This window comes from Gymnodraco acuticeps, unplaced genomic scaffold, assembly GCF_902827175.1.
Source record: "Gymnodraco acuticeps unplaced genomic scaffold, fGymAcu1.1, whole genome shotgun sequence".
Taxonomy (NCBI): domain Eukaryota; kingdom Metazoa; phylum Chordata; class Actinopteri; order Perciformes; family Bathydraconidae; genus Gymnodraco; species Gymnodraco acuticeps.
Genome location: NW_022991443.1, coordinates 565,204 through 584,667, shown reverse-complemented (window position 1 = coordinate 584,667; position 19,464 = coordinate 565,204). Strand labels below are relative to the sequence as shown.

The 19,464-nt window shown below is 41.7% G+C and overlaps 1 protein-coding gene across 1 annotated transcript; it reads right to left on the bottom strand.

Annotated features, from left to right (window-relative positions):
- Positions 1–178: 178 nt before the first annotated feature.
- Positions 179–15,531, bottom strand: nr1h5 (nuclear receptor subfamily 1, group H, member 5). The gene is given in 11 exon segments (XM_034196352.1): positions 179–895; positions 5,190–5,303; positions 5,393–5,485; positions 6,257–6,373; positions 6,603–6,696; positions 6,790–6,888; positions 7,891–7,964; positions 7,967–8,014; positions 8,151–8,291; positions 8,381–8,779; positions 14,222–15,531. Coding segments are annotated over 11 exon segments (1,479 nt in total). The 5' UTR covers positions 14,319–15,531; the 3' UTR covers positions 179–692.
- Between the last annotated feature and the right edge of the window lie 3,933 nt (positions 15,532–19,464).

Below are 19,464 nucleotides of genomic sequence, written 5' to 3'. Positions count from 1 at the left end.
GGTACTTTTTTGGTACCACCTCTCTAGCAGGCACTAAACATGGGGGTAAAAGTTCCCGGCAAAGTACTCTTTTTGGTGTGAACGCGACACAAGGGTAACGGAACTAAACGGGAAAAGTACGGGGAGAAGTACTCCGGTGTGAACGCGCCTTTTGACATGTTTTTGAAAAACTATGCTATTACGTTTTGCATATTTATTAACATAATACACAATGACTTCATTTATTTTCCCGACAGTAATTCCATTTTCTGACATACTTCAGTATACATTTTTTTGTCTTACCTTTTGATTATAATGTTTGAAAGAGCCAACAGGTCTGGAGAAAGTATTGTCCATTTAGTCCCGGGTTTCACTCAAACTTTTGGTTTTATTTTTACAACAGCATAGTGAGTAACAATTACATGTAAGCTGCATACACCAGTTATAAAAGTACCTATAAAATATATTTGTCCAAACAAATTAGCAGTCCGCAAACATCTTAGTCCCATCAAAAGCTTTCTTCAACTCAATGAAAGCTGGACTATTGTCCGCTGAGCAAATGGTCAAAGATTTGTTGTTGAGGCCATATAATCCAATACAGGCTTATCAATATCAGATAAAACCTTGGAATTTCGCAAATGTTTTTGTAAAATTGCCCAGCTCTTACAGCAATTGTGTTGCTGTTTTTCCCTATTTCCACCATGTCCTCCCAGTCATTGTCTGAGCTGCTGTCTCGTCAGGAGGAGGTAGTTGTGACGGAGGGTCCGTAGCTCCGTCAGTCTGCCCAGCAGGCGGCCAAACCGCTGTGGTCCCCCTCGCGCAGCTCCAGCCTGGGCCCCACACACTCTGGACAGCAGGTCCAGGATCATTTCCTGCATTTTCTCAACACAGCTGGCAGCCTGCAGGGAAGCTCGGTCTGCAGGACAGAGAGGTGCCAGTTAATAAGACCTAAACATAAATCTGTCTGATTCATTCAAGATGCCAAACAGCTGGGTCATTCTACAGAAAAGGTGGAAGTACTGTCACTTACTTTTGCAGACACCAAAATACATGACATTGACCTAATACTCACATTTATTATATATGTTGAATAAATAGAGATTGTCTTTGCAATGGTACTAAATAACACATTTAAAAAATGGTTTTATACATAAATTGCTATTTAAAATGCCAAGTTCAAGGGCCTTGTCACTTTGATTTGTGGAGCCTGTAGTTTTCATTTAAAATTAAAAAAATTCTATAAATAAATCTCATTAATATTTACATAACATTACATACATTAAATATAACACTGAAATGGTAAAAAAACGCAAATTATTATTAATAATATCCAATAAATGTCAGTCACCCAAAATTACGTCATTGGTGTTACTGCTACACAAAACGCCTTTATTTTTGAAGTAATGTACTGTCTCTGAAGTGCCTCCTTTAACAAGAGATCATTTGAGGCAGTGCAGTGGACAAAGACATAAGGAAAGTCAAATACTTCTTACTTTGTTTGTTAAAAGGTGTCATTTTATCTTCAAATTTTACTTTCAAGTCTGTCATTAGTGTTACTCATGTCATAAGCCCTAGGGGGTGAACATTTGAATGGGAAAATGTATTGTATTGAAGAGTTAAACGATTTTGATATTGACTGAAGCCATATTTGGTCTGACACATGGCAGCCATTTTGTTAAAATTGTAGTGTTTTCTATTGTTACCGTCACTGGTGTTACTCTTCTTCCTGGTAACACGTAACCCCAGTGACGTTCCTATATAAATATGCTTTCTATAATGTATAAAAATAATAAAAAATACTTTAAGCTCTACTTGTTGTGGATTCATCAAGTTAAGAGTAGGGATGCTCCGATCGATATCGGCCGATACTCACTCTACCGATCGATCGGTGCTCTCTAAACATGCCGATCGCATGACGTAAAATACATGACACTTTTCTCTGTGTGCGGCAAAACAAGCTCGCCAAAATGGCTTCACCGGTCTGGCATTATTTTAAGGTGTCCGAAAAAGACAATAAAATAGCGGTATGCAACGTGTGTGAAGCACAAATCCTGCAGCTCCGCCCGCCGGACCGGTAAGCGCAGCGAAACACACACACAGGGAGAACCATACCGCAGTTAATTTCCTCATATTCCAAACGAGAAATTACGGTAGCAAATCACCCGGTTCTTTACGACCAGAACTATTAACGGGATACAAACCGGAGGAACCAGGCATGGAGGGAGGTGGCAGAGACAGTGGGTGAAACTGGTAGGTTTTCGCCTGTTTGGGGAGTTCATATATATATATATATATATATTGCTCGCATAAAATCCCCGGGTTTTTTTTGCTTTGTATGTCGGGGGCGGGAGATTCATGTGATTGGTTGTTGGTCGCGTTGCTCGCAAAAAATCCCCAAGCTTTCAGACACGCCCAGCTCCAAGATTTTCAAGATTTTTGAAAAGCTGCTGTGTGGACGTACCGTAACGGAGCGTCCACACAGCAGCGTGCGTTGACGCTTGGAGGTGAGCGTATCTGAAGCTTGGGGATTTTTTGCGAGCAACGCGACCAACAACCAATCACATGAATCTCCTGCCCCCGACATACAAAGCAATAGCAATTTTAAAACGAAGTAAACTGGATATAAAATCCCCAAACAGGCGAAAACCTACCAGATTCACCCACTGTCTCTGCCACCTCCCTCCATGCCTCGCTCCTCCGGTTTGTATCCCGGTAGATCAACAGAGACTGATCATACAGCACCGGGTGATTCACTACCGCTATAATGAATTTTCCCTCCATTTTTTTGAATATGAGGAAATGACCAGCGTAGTCTCTCCCAGCATACACGCGGTTTGATTGGCTAGTGCTTGTACTGGCAGATTTGCATAAACGGGTCGAGGTGTCAAAAGTTGAACATTGCTCAACTTTTGATGCCAGCTACGCCAGCTACGCCAGCAACGCTCCACGTCGCTTCCCAAAATGCAGTTCGGCTAAAAGTGACGTCACCCCATTCAAAGTGAATGGGCAGAAGCGTTGGAAGCTTCAACGCACGCCGCTGTGTGGACGGGCCGTAACGGCCCCTACACACGGCGGCGTGCATTACCGCTTGGCGGTGGGCGTGTCTGGAGCTTGGGGATTTTTTACGAACAACGCGACCAACAACCAATCACATGAATGTCCCGCCCCAGACATACAAAGCAAAGCATTCATGCTACATCCATGCTGGCTAAATATACTGTCTATGCTTGCTAGCTGTCCATTCAAACGAAGTACACTGGATATAAACTCCCCAAACAGGCGAAAACCTACCAGTTTCACCCACTGTCTCTGCCCACCTCCCCCCATGCCTGGCCTCCTCCGGTTTGTATCCCTGTATGTAAAGAGGGACTGGTCATATAGTACCGCCACGATCATTTTCTTCTCCATTTTTTGACATATGGGAAATAACTGCGGTCTGGCTCTCCCAACATACACGCGGTTTGATTGGCTAGCGCTTGTAATGTCAGATTTGCATACGCGGGATTTGATTGGCTGACGCCTCCGTCGAGGCGGCAAAAGTAGAACATTGCTCTACTTTTGCATCGAGCACCGCGAGAGAAGCTACGCTTTGCTCCCACAATGCAGTTCGGCGAATCGTGACGTCACCCCATTCAAAGTGAATGGGCAGAAGCGTTGAAGCGGCAACGCACGCCGCCGTGTGTAGGCTCCGTAAGAGTTAGACCTAACACACTTAGCTATTTTATCTACCTCTGGAACAAGCTAAACTAGTTATTATAAATATATTTATTCTTCATTGTCGGGTCACTCATTACTGGATCAGTGAGCTGCATGAGATACTGACAGGCTGTCAGGAGAGGGAGAGAGAGAGGGAGAGAGGAAAAGAGAGCGCTTCCGCTAATTTCTCCCGTGTTATTATCCAAAGTGAATGTAAACTTGAATAATGTACATCATTTGAATGTAATAATTAAGTTGATTGTTGTTTGTGGAAGCTCCAGTGAATGAGCCCCATTAACTGAGTTTTAAACATCACTTTAAATGGAAGATTTCAAGTGATGTTTAAATCTTCCATTTAGGCCCCGCCCACTCAATCGAATCGGCGATCGGTATCGGCCGATACTGATTCCGGCGATCGGCCCCGAAATTGGCGATCGGAGCATCCCTAATTAACAGGTTTTAGATGTGTTTAGAAGGAATATATTTCAGCAGATTTGTATCACCCAGATTCCACCTTTTCTGTAGAATGACTCAGCTACTCAATGGGGAAAATACAAATTTGTACCACAGCTTGGGTAGGTAATTTTGGAGAAACCAGCTCGAGTGCACTAGAATTTGAAAATACACAGCCGGAAAAAATCTGCCTCTTCCTTACAGAGCCCCACCTCCAACACACACAAACGCGCACATGACCAATGAGGGCACGAGATACGTTTGTGCACAGATGGAAGGCTGAAGGCCATCCAGTTATTTTGGATTGGTCATGCTTTTTACAGTACTATTTTATGGATTTTTTGTCAAAGCACTTAAGATATTCATTGCTATCGGGATGTTAAGAGCATTCCATATAATATAACAAAAAGTGTATCTCAAGCCGGTTTCTCAAACTTACCTACCTTTAACCTGTGGTACAAATTTGTATTTTCCCCAGTTGTGAGTTGTGAGGCTTTTAAAATAGCAGCAGAGCCATTTTAGGCCTTGATGAAGTCTACGGTCACCAGTTGTGGAAGAAGTACTTAGACCTTTTAAAATTGAATTTAAAGAATATAGTAAAAGTCCTGCATTCAAAAAGTATTTGGATCAAAATGTACATAAACAAACGGAAGTAAAAGTATTCAATTCAGAATTAAAAACCCTATGATTAATAAATAAATATTGTATAATAGAAGTGATGCATTAATGTAATCATTTTAAAGTTGCAGCTGGTAAAGGAAGGTTTCATTTTCACTTCATTTGAATTATTATAATTTGTGTTATTTGGAGCAATTAATCAGAATGTCATCAGAATCGCAAAAATATTGACTGTGCAAATCATAGGAGGCAAAAACCACTATGATCAAAATACCACTCTGAATTAAGTGTTGTGGAATGGCAGAGCTTACAAAAGGTATCCTACAGACATAAAGAGGGGCTTGTATGCTTTTGGGTTTTCCCTTCCTTATAGTGTGTGCATGTAAATGGTCTGCAAAGGCTAAAATCCCAGAGTTTCCTTCAGAGGGAGTTTCTGGTCTGACCTGAGCAGAGCAGAGCTGTCGCAGTGAGCAGGGAGTACTCTGCCTCCGTCACCCGCAGCGCTGCCATGCTGTGGAAGAAGTTGAGAACGGGCCCGAGGAGATTCTCACTGCATCCTGTTCACACCAGGAAATGGGATATTGTTTAATTTACCTGTATTTAATTTCCAACCTTTAAGATGTTTTCTGAGTGAGTCTGCATGTACCTGAGTTGACTGGCAGCATCCTACTGTGGACGTTTTCCTTTGACTCTACATTTCTCAGCCAGTTGTGTGATGACATACTAAAAATCTGCAGGGCTGATGAAAGAGAAAAATAGTCAATTGTTTTCAATGAAGTGTTTGGAAGCCACAAAGCTATGACATTTTATTTTTTCCATTTTTTAAGTCTGATCTTATTGTTGTCATTTCTGTTTTTATGGGGAAATAAAAGGGTTTTTCCAAAATCATCTTTTTATTTAATCTACAAAATAGGTGGTATGTTTATATATAAATGTTTTGCCAGGTAAAAATGTATTTTAAGTGTTGTTGTAATGCTCCTTTCGCGCAGAGGAGGCTGAAGTACACCACCTTGGTAACACTAACGGCTAGTTTAATTGTCCATTTGTCTTTTGAGGTAATGCTTACGGCTAATTAATGCTTATTCAAATGCATCCCTTGCCAAAGAACAACCTAAAGTTAGTTAACATAACAAAATGAGTATTACAACGACAAACACTTTATAAAAGAATCCTGACAATTTAAAAATGTCACCATCCAATTTTTTATCCAATCTGTTTTCGCTCAAATCATATAAACAAGTCACTTTTTAACTAGATTCAAGTAAAATAACTTTATTTCCCCCTGTTTCAATAAAAAAAATCCATGTTATGTCCCTCAGGGCTTCCGTAGACTGAACTCTCAAGTGGGAGGTGGTGTGTGTGTGTGTGTTGTGTGTGTGTGTGTGTGTGTGTGTGTGTGTGTGTGTGTGTGTGTGTGTGTGTGTGTGTGTGTGTGTGTGTGTGTGTGTGTGTGTGTGTGTGTGTGTGTGTGTGTGTGTGTGTGTGTGTGTGTGTGTGTGTGTGTGTTCACCTGGACTGGGGCATGCTGGGTTGTGGGAGAACAGCTGAGCGGAGAGCAGGAACATGACCTCCAATGAAGAGACAGACAACAGAGATCTCTGGTCTGAAAAATCCAGGAGATCAAAACCTGTGAGGGGAACACCATGATTTGTTTTTAAATGTGGATTTTGTGTGTTTTATGGTTACAGGATTGTATCATTTATTACAGAATGTGATAAATTCCTACTAAACTCTTTGACATTTGAGTGTCCTTTTCCTTTGAGAATATTTCCCATTAATAAGAGACTATATTAATATTATAAACATATGTATTTATTGTATTAAAATATACTTTATATAGATGTTCTCCACTTTACCTGGCACTGTCCTGGCAAACTGTAGCAGTCTTTGCATGTGGGGAGATATGAAATCAGACAAGCCCTCCATTTCTTCTGTACATGGCCATTCAAACTGAGCACAGAGCACAAGATCAACCAACATGAAGAATATATCTCTTTTAGCTTTCAGATGTACACATGATTGTTCCACATATGTGTGACCCACCCTGCAGTCGCTGGTGTCCTGTGCTCTGTACAGTCGATGGGCCTCCGCCAACCGGTCCACAATGTACCTCTGTTCTCGGGTTAAACTGACAGACAAAGCCTGGAGCAAAAACAAAGTTAACAAATGACCATTAACGAAATAGCTAAATGATGTTGTTTAAATCTGACCACCTTAAGGGGAAGGGGAGTTTACCATTGTCTTATACAGGTGTGCTTGATCATCCAACCAGCTATACAACTGATATTTGATTCATCAAATTACCTATCCAACAAACCAATTAGAGATGTAACAAAACAACATGTTGGCCAAATATACTCAAACCTTAAAAAAAAAAAATGTGATCATATTTTGAACCATTTATATAACCAAAGATGTTGTCGGCAGGCAACCAACCACTTAACAAACAACCAACCTGATCATTTGATAACTAAAAAACATATGACAATCCGACTGTTTAACCAACAGGGGCTGGGCGATTTGAGGAAATACTCTGAAACAATATACATTTGCCAAGAGCCATAGCTTTTCTGCCTGCGGCTTCTATGCTTATGTATCAGGCCGTTGTAGGCACATGTTGTGAATCAATGAGCAAGACTGCTTATGGCCATAATATGTTTTCCATCAGATCAATTTCGACATTAAAATAAAAAAAAAATCTGATGGAAAACAGTAACAACAACTATACAATTATGAAGCCAGGACTCAAGATCAAAGCACTATACAATATAATGCATGGATATTTGTTGCAATGGCCATGGGATCAAACCATTTAAAAAGTTTCCAATGGAATGGTTCTTAAAGATCGGAGCATTTTGGCTACAAAAATGATATAGACTTCTTTTAGGAGCTTTTAAGAGTTTGAATTCCAAAATGTAAAGAAAGAAAGTAAGAAAGGGGATAACCAAAGTCAGTATTATATATTCTCTGGGGACCATGAATGTCTGTACAAAGTGGCATAGCAGTACCTCCAGGAACTGTTGCCCAATTTCAGTCTGGACCAGAATTCTCCAATTGACAGATCAACACTGTGATCCGTAGGGCTATGAAGCTAGCATGAAAATAAATGGCAACCATCCAATCAGAGTGAGTCCTGCTCTCTACCTGTCCAGGTAGCCTGCTGGTGGAGCTGACCCTCCTGCTCTCTGGGCTCTCCTCTTCCTCCTGTCCTCTGCCCTTCCTCCTTTCCTCAGCCGCTTGGACTGGCACTGCACCTCCGTCAGAAGGCCTGAGAAGAAAATGGGCATTTTGAGTTAAATAAAAACATTTTGTTTAAGGATGATATATACATTATTTTCTTTCTTTTATAACATAAAGTTGAATATTTAATTTCACATATTAAAAGGGCAATGGTGCTTGCTTACACTCAGCCAGCATTCCCACAGCGCGGCACTTCCTGAGCCGACAGTCTTGGCACTTCCTCCTCATGTACATGTCCATCTCACAGCCACCGCCACTCTTACAGTGATACACCGCCTTTTTGGTTACACTACGCCTAAAGAAACCTGCAAGTCAAGACAAGGAAAGAGAGCGAGGTTAAAAAAAAAAAACCTTTCCAAGAAATAAAAAAACAGCATAAAAAAGTGAGAACTACCTTTACACCCCTCGCAGGTCAGAGCGTTGTAGTGATACCCTGACGCTTTGTCTCCACACACCACACACAGCTCCTCCTGGCCTCTGCCCTTCCCTCCACACCCCACCCGCGTCCTCCGCCCCAGGGGCAGTCCCACCGCTCCGAGCCCCTGAGCGAGGCCCCTGCAGTGGGGCTCCGGGCTGGGGTCACAGGGGGCCTCCAGACAATGATGACTGTAGTGGTAGGGGAGGTGGCAGGGCTGTGAGGAGGAAGAGGAAGAGGAGGGAGAGGAGGTGGAGGAAGGTGGAGAGCCATAGAGGGAGAAGGGTAGGTTGGCAGGGCTGTACTGTTGTTGGCTGTAAGGGAGCAGCTGGAGGTCAGGGTCCTGCAGGGGGTAGCCCATAGGGTCCGCCAGCATGTCTGACATGGAAAAAGAAAGTTTTAGAAATGAATAAACTTTGTAAAGCTGCAAACTCAAATGAGGCTCTTTGTATTTTGTTTGTATCTTTGCGATCTGATTCAGTTTTTCCAGCAAGGACGCTAGCAACCATTTTTAGGCAGCCTGATCTGACATTTAAAGGCCACATGTAAAGGAACTTTCAGTTATGGCCAACACCAAAAAATAAAAGAATCCCTCAGAAAATAACAAATGAAACACACAGTGACCACTTTAAGACAAAAGACTAGTTACATTTAAATAAAGAACGAGAAGGTCTGAGGCCATTTCTGAAAGGGAAAAAAGATTGTGTGCATCTGGCCCATGATTTACATCGGTTCTAAAATGTAATGAGTTATTTCTAGGCTCATTCCAACACCCTCACCTAGTAGTGTTTCCTGTTTTCCTGCTGAAAGACAGACAAACCAACCTTACAAACATGACCATTATAATAAAGGTGATAAGGCAGCACATACTATAATAAAACCCAAGGAATACATATGTCTATATTGACACATTAGGCAGTGTATAGCCAGCCTTACACGCAGAGGTAACTCTTCAGAGTCTAGGGAGAGACCTCCCCTGCGCTTCAATCATGATCTTGCACAACCAGAAATAACTGGTCAGCAGACCTGAGTGACCTTGATGTGGTTGAAAAAGGTCAGAGAGAGGTCAGGTTGGAGCCAGCCTGCAATCGATTTGTCAGCAAACAATAAAGACTTAAAATCAATCCTTAAAATAAAGAAAGCCAGTGACGGGACGACAGTCGGGTGTAAATGTGCTCTTGCTTGTGTTTTCTGTTCAAAGAGAAGCCACTGCTTTCTAGTCAAACTGCAAGCATGATACAGAGAGCTGGATAAAACACACATAAGGAGCATCATGACCCAACAGGTCTCTTAAATGTGGAATCTGGTCAACACCATAAACAGTTCAAACGGGTCACACATACTGAAAACAACAAAATAAATGGCGAGAGTCATGAATGAACATTTCAAGCGTCAACTAAACGCCTTTACAAAGTGCGTCATAGGAATGTATTCTTACGTGACTTGTGTGACTTCACTGCTTCTATGGCTCTTTGGGGAAATAATAAAAATCTTTCTAAATCTTTTGAACTTTCCGCAACAGGATGCAGCTGAGAGCTCCCAGTGCCATTTAGGATTTTTTGATCCCCTTTTTGGGAGGTTTCATGCAGCCCTGTAGTGGTTGTTCAGTGTTGTGATGGGCTGAAACGTCTTTGAGTGTGGATCAGCAGCTTGTTTTCTGCTCGTCCTGTCTCCTTTGAGAAAACATGTGTGACCACTGGCAGCCTCTGAAAGAGCAGCTGGACCAGGACGACTGTGGGATCTGTTAGGAGCCGATTAAACAGAGAGCCAGCTGACTGTCAGGAGTCTCAGGACTGCTGGAGATAGAGGTTAAAATGATTGAACATGTGGCAAGATGAGGGCTAATGTCAATCTGATAATGTGGGGTCAAATTAGGGTCGAAGTGTGCCTTTAAGCTTTGACAGGGAAACCATCCAACACTCCATTTAGCTTTTTTAAGCTAAGGTGATAAGTGATTGAATCACAGGAGCCAGATGTAAACGTAATAATGGTCAAAATCATGTCAAGTCTCTAGTATGGCTTGAGGGAGATAACCATAATGACAATAATAACATCTGCAGTAGCTTTCCTAAAACACATTCCAATTATTGTATGCAACTTTGAACAACAAATTGTGGAAAAGTACTACTTAAAGGTCCCATGTCATGTTTTTCCGGTTATTACCCGTCCCCTTGTGTGTTATGAAGGTTTTTATGCACGTAAACGGTCTGCAGAGTCAAAAACCCTCAAAGTACACCCTGTAGGCCGTAGGGAGTAAAACTATAACAGTCTATGCTGCCCCAAAACGCCTCGTTGTAGATTTCTCATTTACTTCCTACTCTGATGTGGGGATACCCAGAGGGCGCACCCTCTGCCAGCATTTCACGAAACAAAGCTTCCCAAACCTTTCAGCAATTCATGCCGGATATGTACAGCGTAGGGCACTACTTTGTTTGGACTAGCGGGAGATTCGGGTACACAACCTGTAAGTATTCATTGTTGTTTGTGTATTTATGATGTTTAAAACAAACAAGGTATCTACCACGACTGTTTAAATGGGTAAACGTTTTTCGGGCTGCTAAGTTGGGATTGCGGAGAAATGCTCTCCGCAGACCCATGCTCACAGCGTTATAAACCTTTTTCTTACTCAATATCAAGCCACACTTATTGTTTTTACTTCGGCTGTGAGTGTTTGTGTGTGCTCAGGATGAGTTTCGCTTGTTCTCGCTGTATCGCCAACCCGGAAGCCTGTCCGCTCCTCGCAGCAGCTCGTAGCAGCAACGAGCCTCTCAACGTCGTGACCAATCAGAGCACACTGGGCTCACAGGGAGGGGGGGCAGGAGCTCCAACAAGCCGTTTAGGACAGAGAGTGAATACCGGTGAATACACATACTATATAGAGATGCACAGTATTGCACAGTATACATCTATTTTAGTAGACCTCAACAATGGAATTATGATCAGTAGAAATGGCCATGACATGGGCCCTTCAAAGTAGCAAAAGTAAAAGTAGTGATTCTGCAGATTGGCCCATTTCAGAATAATATATATGATGTGTTTTATATCTATTGATGCATTAAAGTGTTACTTTGACTGATGCAAGGGTTGATTATATTTCACATCATTCATCCAAATCTGCAAATTAAATAAATGTATTAAATGAATGTAGTGGAGTAAAAGTACAAAGTAGCATAAAATAGAAATACTCAAGTAAAGCACAAGTGCCTCAAAATGTTACTTAAGTACAGTACTTGAGTAAATGTACTTAGTTACTTCCCACCTCTGTCAAATTCAAATACAAAATATTCAGCTTAAATTGCCATTTGTTAGGGTTTAGCCTTTAAAAAAAAAATGTTTTCTGTTTAATCGAAACCTTTTGCTCTCCCGCCCCAATTATGGTTCCCAACTGTATTAACGAAGGGTTTAGCAGCAAAATGGCAAAACTGACAAAGGTTGCGATGTCCGAATCAGGGTTATTTTCCTGACCCTCTAATATCGAGTCTCAGTTAGACTTCTGAAATATCTCGCTCTCTTGTAGTTACAGCGTTTTCAGAAAAAAGTAACACATCCCATGTTCCCGGCTTATCTCCTCATCACCCAAACACATGAAATATTTTCTCCCATATCCACAAGATGTTTGGTGAAACTTTCTCACCAAAAAACACAGCCAGCATCGCCCTTACGATCTTTAGTCTTTAAAATGTTCAGATTTGAGACCCCAGTGTTTGTATAAAAAGACAGATGAGAGTAGAAGTAGAAACCAGTGTATGTAGTGATCAACACCCTTGTCCTGAGTAATTGTCACCACCCCCCCTCACTCCTTCCTTTTGTCCTCTCTGTCATTCTCTCTCCAGATGTTTCCTGTCTTCAGCAGACTGTGTGGACCACGGTTGGGGGGGTCCTTGGTTTCTCTGCATGTAACAGAGCTGTGCTCCACACTGTTTGTAAACCATTTGAACACTGTCTAAACACTCCTCAGCCTCCCTTCCATCCCACGCACACCAGGGAGCAAAACAACACCAGCAAGCGACCCCCCATAGCCCCCCGCCTCCCTCTGCTCCGAGGTCCGGGAGGGGAGACAACTGGGGGACTTGTTGATGATACATGTCAGTATAAATAGATCCTCTGATGCACACCGGCTGAACCTCCTCAAAAACTATTCTCCTCATGTCAGCAAGTTCTCAAAGGCGGTAAATAAACGCTTGGTGTTCATTCATCAACTGTGAGAGAGCAGTCACGTCCTCATTGTGCAACACAATAATTAACTACTTATTTAAATCAACACTTTGTGACAATCACAGTATGATGTTAAATGAGCAAATGTGATGTTACAGTAGAAATATAAAAGTAAAAAAACATTCACAATGTCAGCAGACTGTTTTACAGCAATATCTACCCGTAGTTTGCTTAAGCTAACATTAGCCACCATAAGCTCAAGTCACCGTGACGTCCCTGATTGGTTTGTGGACTGCGGGTTAAAGCTTTCGAATTTGACACTTTTTTAGGAAATGGTATACTGAAGTAAAAACATCAAGTGAGAAGTTGGTAGGGTGACCAGGTCCATTCAAACTGAATGTTTTTAAGCTCTTTACTTCATAGTTTGTGCAAACAATGTAATTCATATTTATAGGCTATAGTTTCAATAGACATTTTAATTTGTTAGGGTTAGATGGAGGTCATATTGTACTACTTTACGTTACCATCGCAGTAGCATGTCCCGCATTGTCCCACACAAACACACTCTTTGTCCCACATGTGATTTGTTGTCACCTGGTCACCCTACAACTTGGTCATTTTCTCATAGACTTCTATTCAATTGGACTTTTTCTTCCAACCGGTTGACTTGCCCTTGTTGAAATATAGATAGGAGGCAGCTTTTATGCACCCCAAATGTTTCACTTCTCATCTGGAGGTTGGCCCCTAGTCATACAAGAACAAGATGAAGCAGTAAAACCCTGAGTGTAATGATTTAATTAATGGATTTGCCTATGAGCTCAATCTTTCATTTCTGAGAAGAAGAATGGATATTTTCATCGTTCACATTTTACATCGTGGGACTATAAGTCAATATCGGACGCAAATCAACCAACACGTCTTTTTAAAAAAGTAATTTTTTCTGAGATGTAGAACAAATGGCATCTCACCTCTGATACCATAAATTGTAAATGGCCATTAATGTTGTTCAGTAACATAATATATTTTCACAGTTTAGACTAGGGTCAATTCACCCACAGTTTGTTTGGGAACTACATTCCACTGAAGAAATAGTCCCTAATATACAAACTATGGTCTGTGGATTAACCAGGGGCAAAGGGGCATGGGCACATTACAGATGAGATGTGTTTTTTTTATATAAATGTGGTTATAGAACATTTATTTATTCACAGTAAATACCTGAAGAACAAAGAGCATTTCAACCAAAACTATCTGCAGTTAGAGAGCAAATGACAACAGTATAAAACAGAGGATGCATCTGTTGATATTGCAGATAAGTCTATAACTACCAATGACACAACTTCATTTGAATTAATTGAACATGGACTGATAACACTGGAAGTATTTTGCATTAAAAATGTTACATTGATAGCACATAACACATTTCGAAGCATGACAGCATATCCAGTGTTTCCTGTTTCCAGTGTCAAAACGCCAACAGTCTAACTAAGAAATCCTAATTAGTCCATCTTCAGTGTCTTATCTATTATTGTAAGAGTTTCTATTTCACATACTTTGTTTTAAAAGAGCAGAAAAAAGCGGAAGTAGAGGGAGAAGAGAAAGTAAAAGGCAAAATAAAATAAAGTCAGGAGGGAGGGAGGGAGAGAAGTGTCACTGAGGACTCACCATAGTACTGGAGCGGCTCTGTGGAGCAGTAACCATCCGAGGCGGAGAGAAAGCCCCCTGCCGAAAAACTCATGTCCAACTCGGTCCACTCTCTCATCTGAACAGAAGATCCTCTCTCCAGCTAGTAATACGGGATCTATCTCCACACACACACACATGCATGGACACAAACACACAGACAGATTACTCGGAGGATTCACACAGATATGAAGGGTCTGGGAGACATTCCTCAATCCCCAAGATGTGTCCAGGTCTCTAAGCTGTCCACACTGATATCCCAGCCTATTTTTAAAAAAAGCAGAGAGGACGAGTGCAGCTGAGGCTGAGGTCTGGGTGGATGATGTGCTGGAGGAGGTCTTAACCACCCCTCAGGGGGGTAGACAAAAGGGAAAGTAGGGACACCCAGGATGACAGGGATGGGACTTTGGTCCAAACAGCTAAACCTGGCGGAGACTTAAGAGGCTGCAGGGATGCATGGAGGGAGACATATCCCTCATGGGCAGAGTGTGTGAAGGTTTGGCCTAATTGGATGTATCCGAGAGTGCAACAGCTGGCCTAGGCGAACATTTTGTCAATTTAATCTGATGACACATACAATCATTTACGTCATTAAAACAATTGTTAAAAGTTACAAGTCTTAAAGGGATGGTTTGGATGATTTTATGTATTGTATGAGGTAGGATGAAAGTTGGCATGTCCCCAGTTTGGAAAAACAGACAGGAGCAGCAGCGCTGAGCAAAGCAATGTAGCCTACTGCTGTAAAGAGGAGCAGAAGCAGAACATAGTCAGTCACCTGAAATATCAATATCAGTTTAAATGTGCTTTAAACTTTCAATATTTTCACCACTTTACTTTGTCTTAATTCTCTCTTGAAAGCCATCAGACTCCTTTGATAAAACCTGAAACTTCACCTCACAGAACAGATGTTGCTGCAATAAGTAAGGTCTGCTAAAATTACTGTTTTTTCAATGAATTCTGTTGGATTTTAAGGGATGGCACACGTAAGGCTTAAGTTCCCTTGCGCCCAGTCAGCAAGGTAAACATTGAAAATATTTTTAATAGTGTAAACTTGAATTATAATAGATTTGTATAGCTTTTTCAGGGCTTCCTAAAGAACAGTAAATTGCCTAATGTGCTGGTACTCCTGTTCTACTGTACTCAAAGGGGCCTTAATTTGCTCATTTTCAGCTTCATATTTGCATTTTATGTCTCTACTGTGACATGTTAACATCCTTTAATGTTCAAAAGGTCTTTATTTTTCTCATACTGCCTGTGCGGCAGCCACTTTTTTCACCCTCTGTCTAAAACCAGAGCCCAGTCTGCTCTGATTGGTTAATTGAGAGGTTCGGTTGTGATTGGTCAACCGCTTTGAGATGTGTTGGAGATGTCCCGCCCCTTAGCCTATCACGTACAGTGTTGAAGCACTAGCCAATAGCAGCACGAGTGGTACATAGTGATGTCAATAAATTATGGAAGTAAACAAAGGAGTCCAATGGATACGTTTGGATTAGAGCATTTGCGGACAATTTATACGCAAAAAACCTATATAAAACAATACAGGAAAGTTAAAACACCTTTAATACCTTGGTTGGGATTCATAGCTATCTAATACAACACCACTTTAAGATATTCTGAACTATCCCATTAATGCGTTGTGTGTGTGTGTGTGTGTGTGTGTGTGTGTGTGTGTGTGTGTGTGTGTGTGTGTGTGTGTGTGTGTGTGTGTGTGTGTGTGTGTGTGTGTGTGTGTGTGTGTGTGTGTGTGTGTGTGTGTGTGTCCATGTTTGTCCTCTAAGCCTACGGGAGTGTGTTTACTCTGCTCTTTTGTTTACCGCTGTTCTGTTTGTGCTGCAGTTAATATTGGACAGCATTTAGATTTAAGGGGCTCGGGGACCTCCGCCTCCCCCTCAGACAGTTAACCAGGCCGGGGCAGAGCGAGAGGAGTCGAGGCCTGAACCACCAGAGGAGAGACAGGGAAGAGACCTCTACGCTGTCCTGTAAATCTGTGAGCAGGCCTGTTTGACATGCAGCATGCTTACTGAGGATTAACGGCGTACTCCCACCCTCATATCATGGCTTTCACTGACTCATTATGGGAGCCAGGAACTACCGGGGGAGAGCAGGGAGGGTGAGAAGGCCCACTGAAACTGCAGCCTTCAATGTAGTAATCACGATCGATCTCAGTGGAATTCGGTTGCTAACTGCACCGTGTCATTCCTCTAAAGATTGTGTCCAAAGGGTAAACTGGTACACATGTGACTACAGTGCTCGACGATCAATAAATTGTTCTGTCAGCGAAAAACACAAACTAAGAGAGAGAGAAAGAAGCAACAAGCTTAAATGTGTCGAAAACAAACTGATTGGATGAATTTAACACACATGGTGACGAATCAAATGTCTAATAACTACATTGATATAATACTTTGAATGTTTTAGGATTACATAAAGATAAAGGTAAACAGCATTACAGGAGCAATTCAAAGCTTTATTGATGTAATGTTATTATTCTGTTTCTCAGTGTTGTAATTCTACTAGACTACGGATATTTCGGTCTATGTATAGGCCTATACTGAATACATCACAGCCTTGAGCTGAACATCAACACGATAGCCAAACTGTCTAACATTGACAAAGTTGACATAGTTTTGTTTAACCATTTCCACCATCTTAGTTAGCACATTAGCATGCTAACATTTTCTAATTAGCACTCAACACAAAGTACAGCTTTAAATCATGGGAATGTAATAATTTCTGCAGGTATTACCATTCATAAATGTAAAAAGTATTGCGTAAATAAAAAATCAGTCCTTGTGAGCGCACCAGAGGAAAGGTCAGTTGACCATCAAAGTTATCACAAAAAGGGGGGCATGCATTTGTGTGCCAAATTGAATGGCAATCCACCTTATGGAGGGGCCAGAAGAAAAGTCAGGGGGTCTGTAGGATTCATCCTCTGGGAACCTTGAACGTTATAATATGTTGACCAAATCGAATGCCAAGTCATCAAAAGGTTGTTGAGATATTTTTAGGAAACATCAGGGAATCACCGGCGTCGTTAGCAGTGTTAGCATGGCCTTACAAATGTATAACTACCAATGACTTAACATCAACTCACTTTATTTTAGTTAGAACCTTGTTTAATTTTATTTAAATTACCTGGCATGGAGGAGATTTCTCAATTTGGTTAGTTCTTTGATTTGGATAAGAGGAATGGTAATGGCATATATTTCATCATACTTGTTTGGAGGGTGTAATGGACCATTACAGTTTGGAGTGGACAATTATGGACAGATACAATAACTTTACTAACATATTGTGAGATAGAGCACTTGGCCTTGGTGGAGGGCGGCTCCAGATCCGTTCTAGGTTTCTTGATAATGCTAAAGAAATCTTGATGAATGCAAAAAATGTAATTGAATTGCTAAAGTAGAGGCTCTTAATTCCCAGTTAATAGCGATGTTGTGTCCCAAAATGTGAGGAGGAGGCACAACAAGCTGACTCCGACCTCTGGGAGTGCAGGCAGCAGAGCTGGGAGTGACACTAAACGATGGGGACAATATCTGAGAGTGTGCAAATGTCACCATGGATCTTATTGAGGTGTCACACTGTTGGACACAAGCCTGAAGATGACATGAGGAGTGTCATTCAAAAAAAGAGCAGGAAGTGGAGGGAAATATTTTTAGGGCACGGTTAGTTCAATTAGACTCTGGCGCTTTAGTTAAATTAGTTTTGTTTCTGTGGAAAGATTCCTCAACACAATGACACAATGATGAGGTGAACACCAGAGAAATACAGCAACGTTTAAAACTCTGGAAACTTAAGTAACTTAAACTCATTACTCCTGAATCACTCAGAGAACAAGCCTGAAGATAAATTCAACACATCATAAATCCTGTTTTTTTTCTTCATGAAACCAGCTCCTTTATCAGAGAGCTTGTGGCTGGTAGCTGCAGCTCGATAACGGCCCGGATTGTTTACTGATCCTCGCAGGAAACCAACGCTCACTTTAAAAGTGGCCTCTGTGTTCGTGAGTAAAGTCGATAGCTTATGTCTGAGCGTATGTTAGCGAGTGTGGTGGGGGGGTTGGCTATCATGAGTAGGAATGTAAATTGTCATATGGTAGTTGCAACAGACCTAAATGCAGCATGCTCAACTGGCCATCATGAGCAACATCTGTAATGAAATGCATTGCAGATCTATCCTGGCTGGAATTGCATTGAAATGGCAATTGAGCGTTGAAATCAGTACAGCAGAAAGAAATACAAATATAAAACTTCATTGTGATATTTTATGAACAATTCTGTTTATGTTGCAGTTATCTGGATTGTGGACTCACCGTTGATGATGGAAGCCTTCTTAATGCGCCCGAGCGTCCCGATGTCCTCTCCCTTTTGTCCGACTCTCTCACTTTTTTGTAGTCCAGCCCAGACTCAAACCTCATACACACACACAGAGTAAACAGACAGCTGCTCTTGATGTGTGTTTTAGTTGGACATGTGGGAACCCGACCAAAGATCCTCTTTTTTCTACTTTCAGAAAGAAAAAAAGTGTCATTGAGAAGGTGAATCATTAACAGACATTTGATGGGCAATAATTGGGGAGACATGAAAAGGTAGGCCAGGGAACAATAGCGTTTTTAGGCTACATGTCCCGACGTACGTCAGAATTGAAAATATCAAAAATTCCCTATGACATTTCCCAGGATGAGGCTTACTGGTTGCACTAGGGATTTGAACTGCCAACCTCTGAGACCCCCTCTGCCCTGCTTTTAGGAACTGAAACCATCTCATTAAAAAATTCCCAGTATAGAGTGTTTATAAACAGCTTCTTGTTCATCCCTTGTGATGGATGGATGCTCATGCTCCCTATCACTGGCTCTTCCTGCTAACTCCCCGACCCCCTTCACAATCTCTCTGCCACTGTTTCACAATCCTCCACCCCAAAATACACACACACAGTGAACCCATGATGTTTTCTGTACTGACCTTGCTTCCTTGGTGGGTGGGCCCTTACTGTTCTGAGTGTGTGTGATTGCATTATGTTTAATAGTAAGGGGAAAGTTTGTGTGTGTGCGTGGGTGTTTTGGGGGAGGAGGGTGCATCTGAAAGGCCAGCGTGAATCTGCTAATGATGAAAAACAACACGGCTGTCAGGGCCTCCCAGGAGCCGCTCGAACTCGGTCACTGAGGGTGGAGGTCAGCAGAGGCAAAGGGTCAAAGGTCAACATCAAGGCCAAGGGCAGGCCTT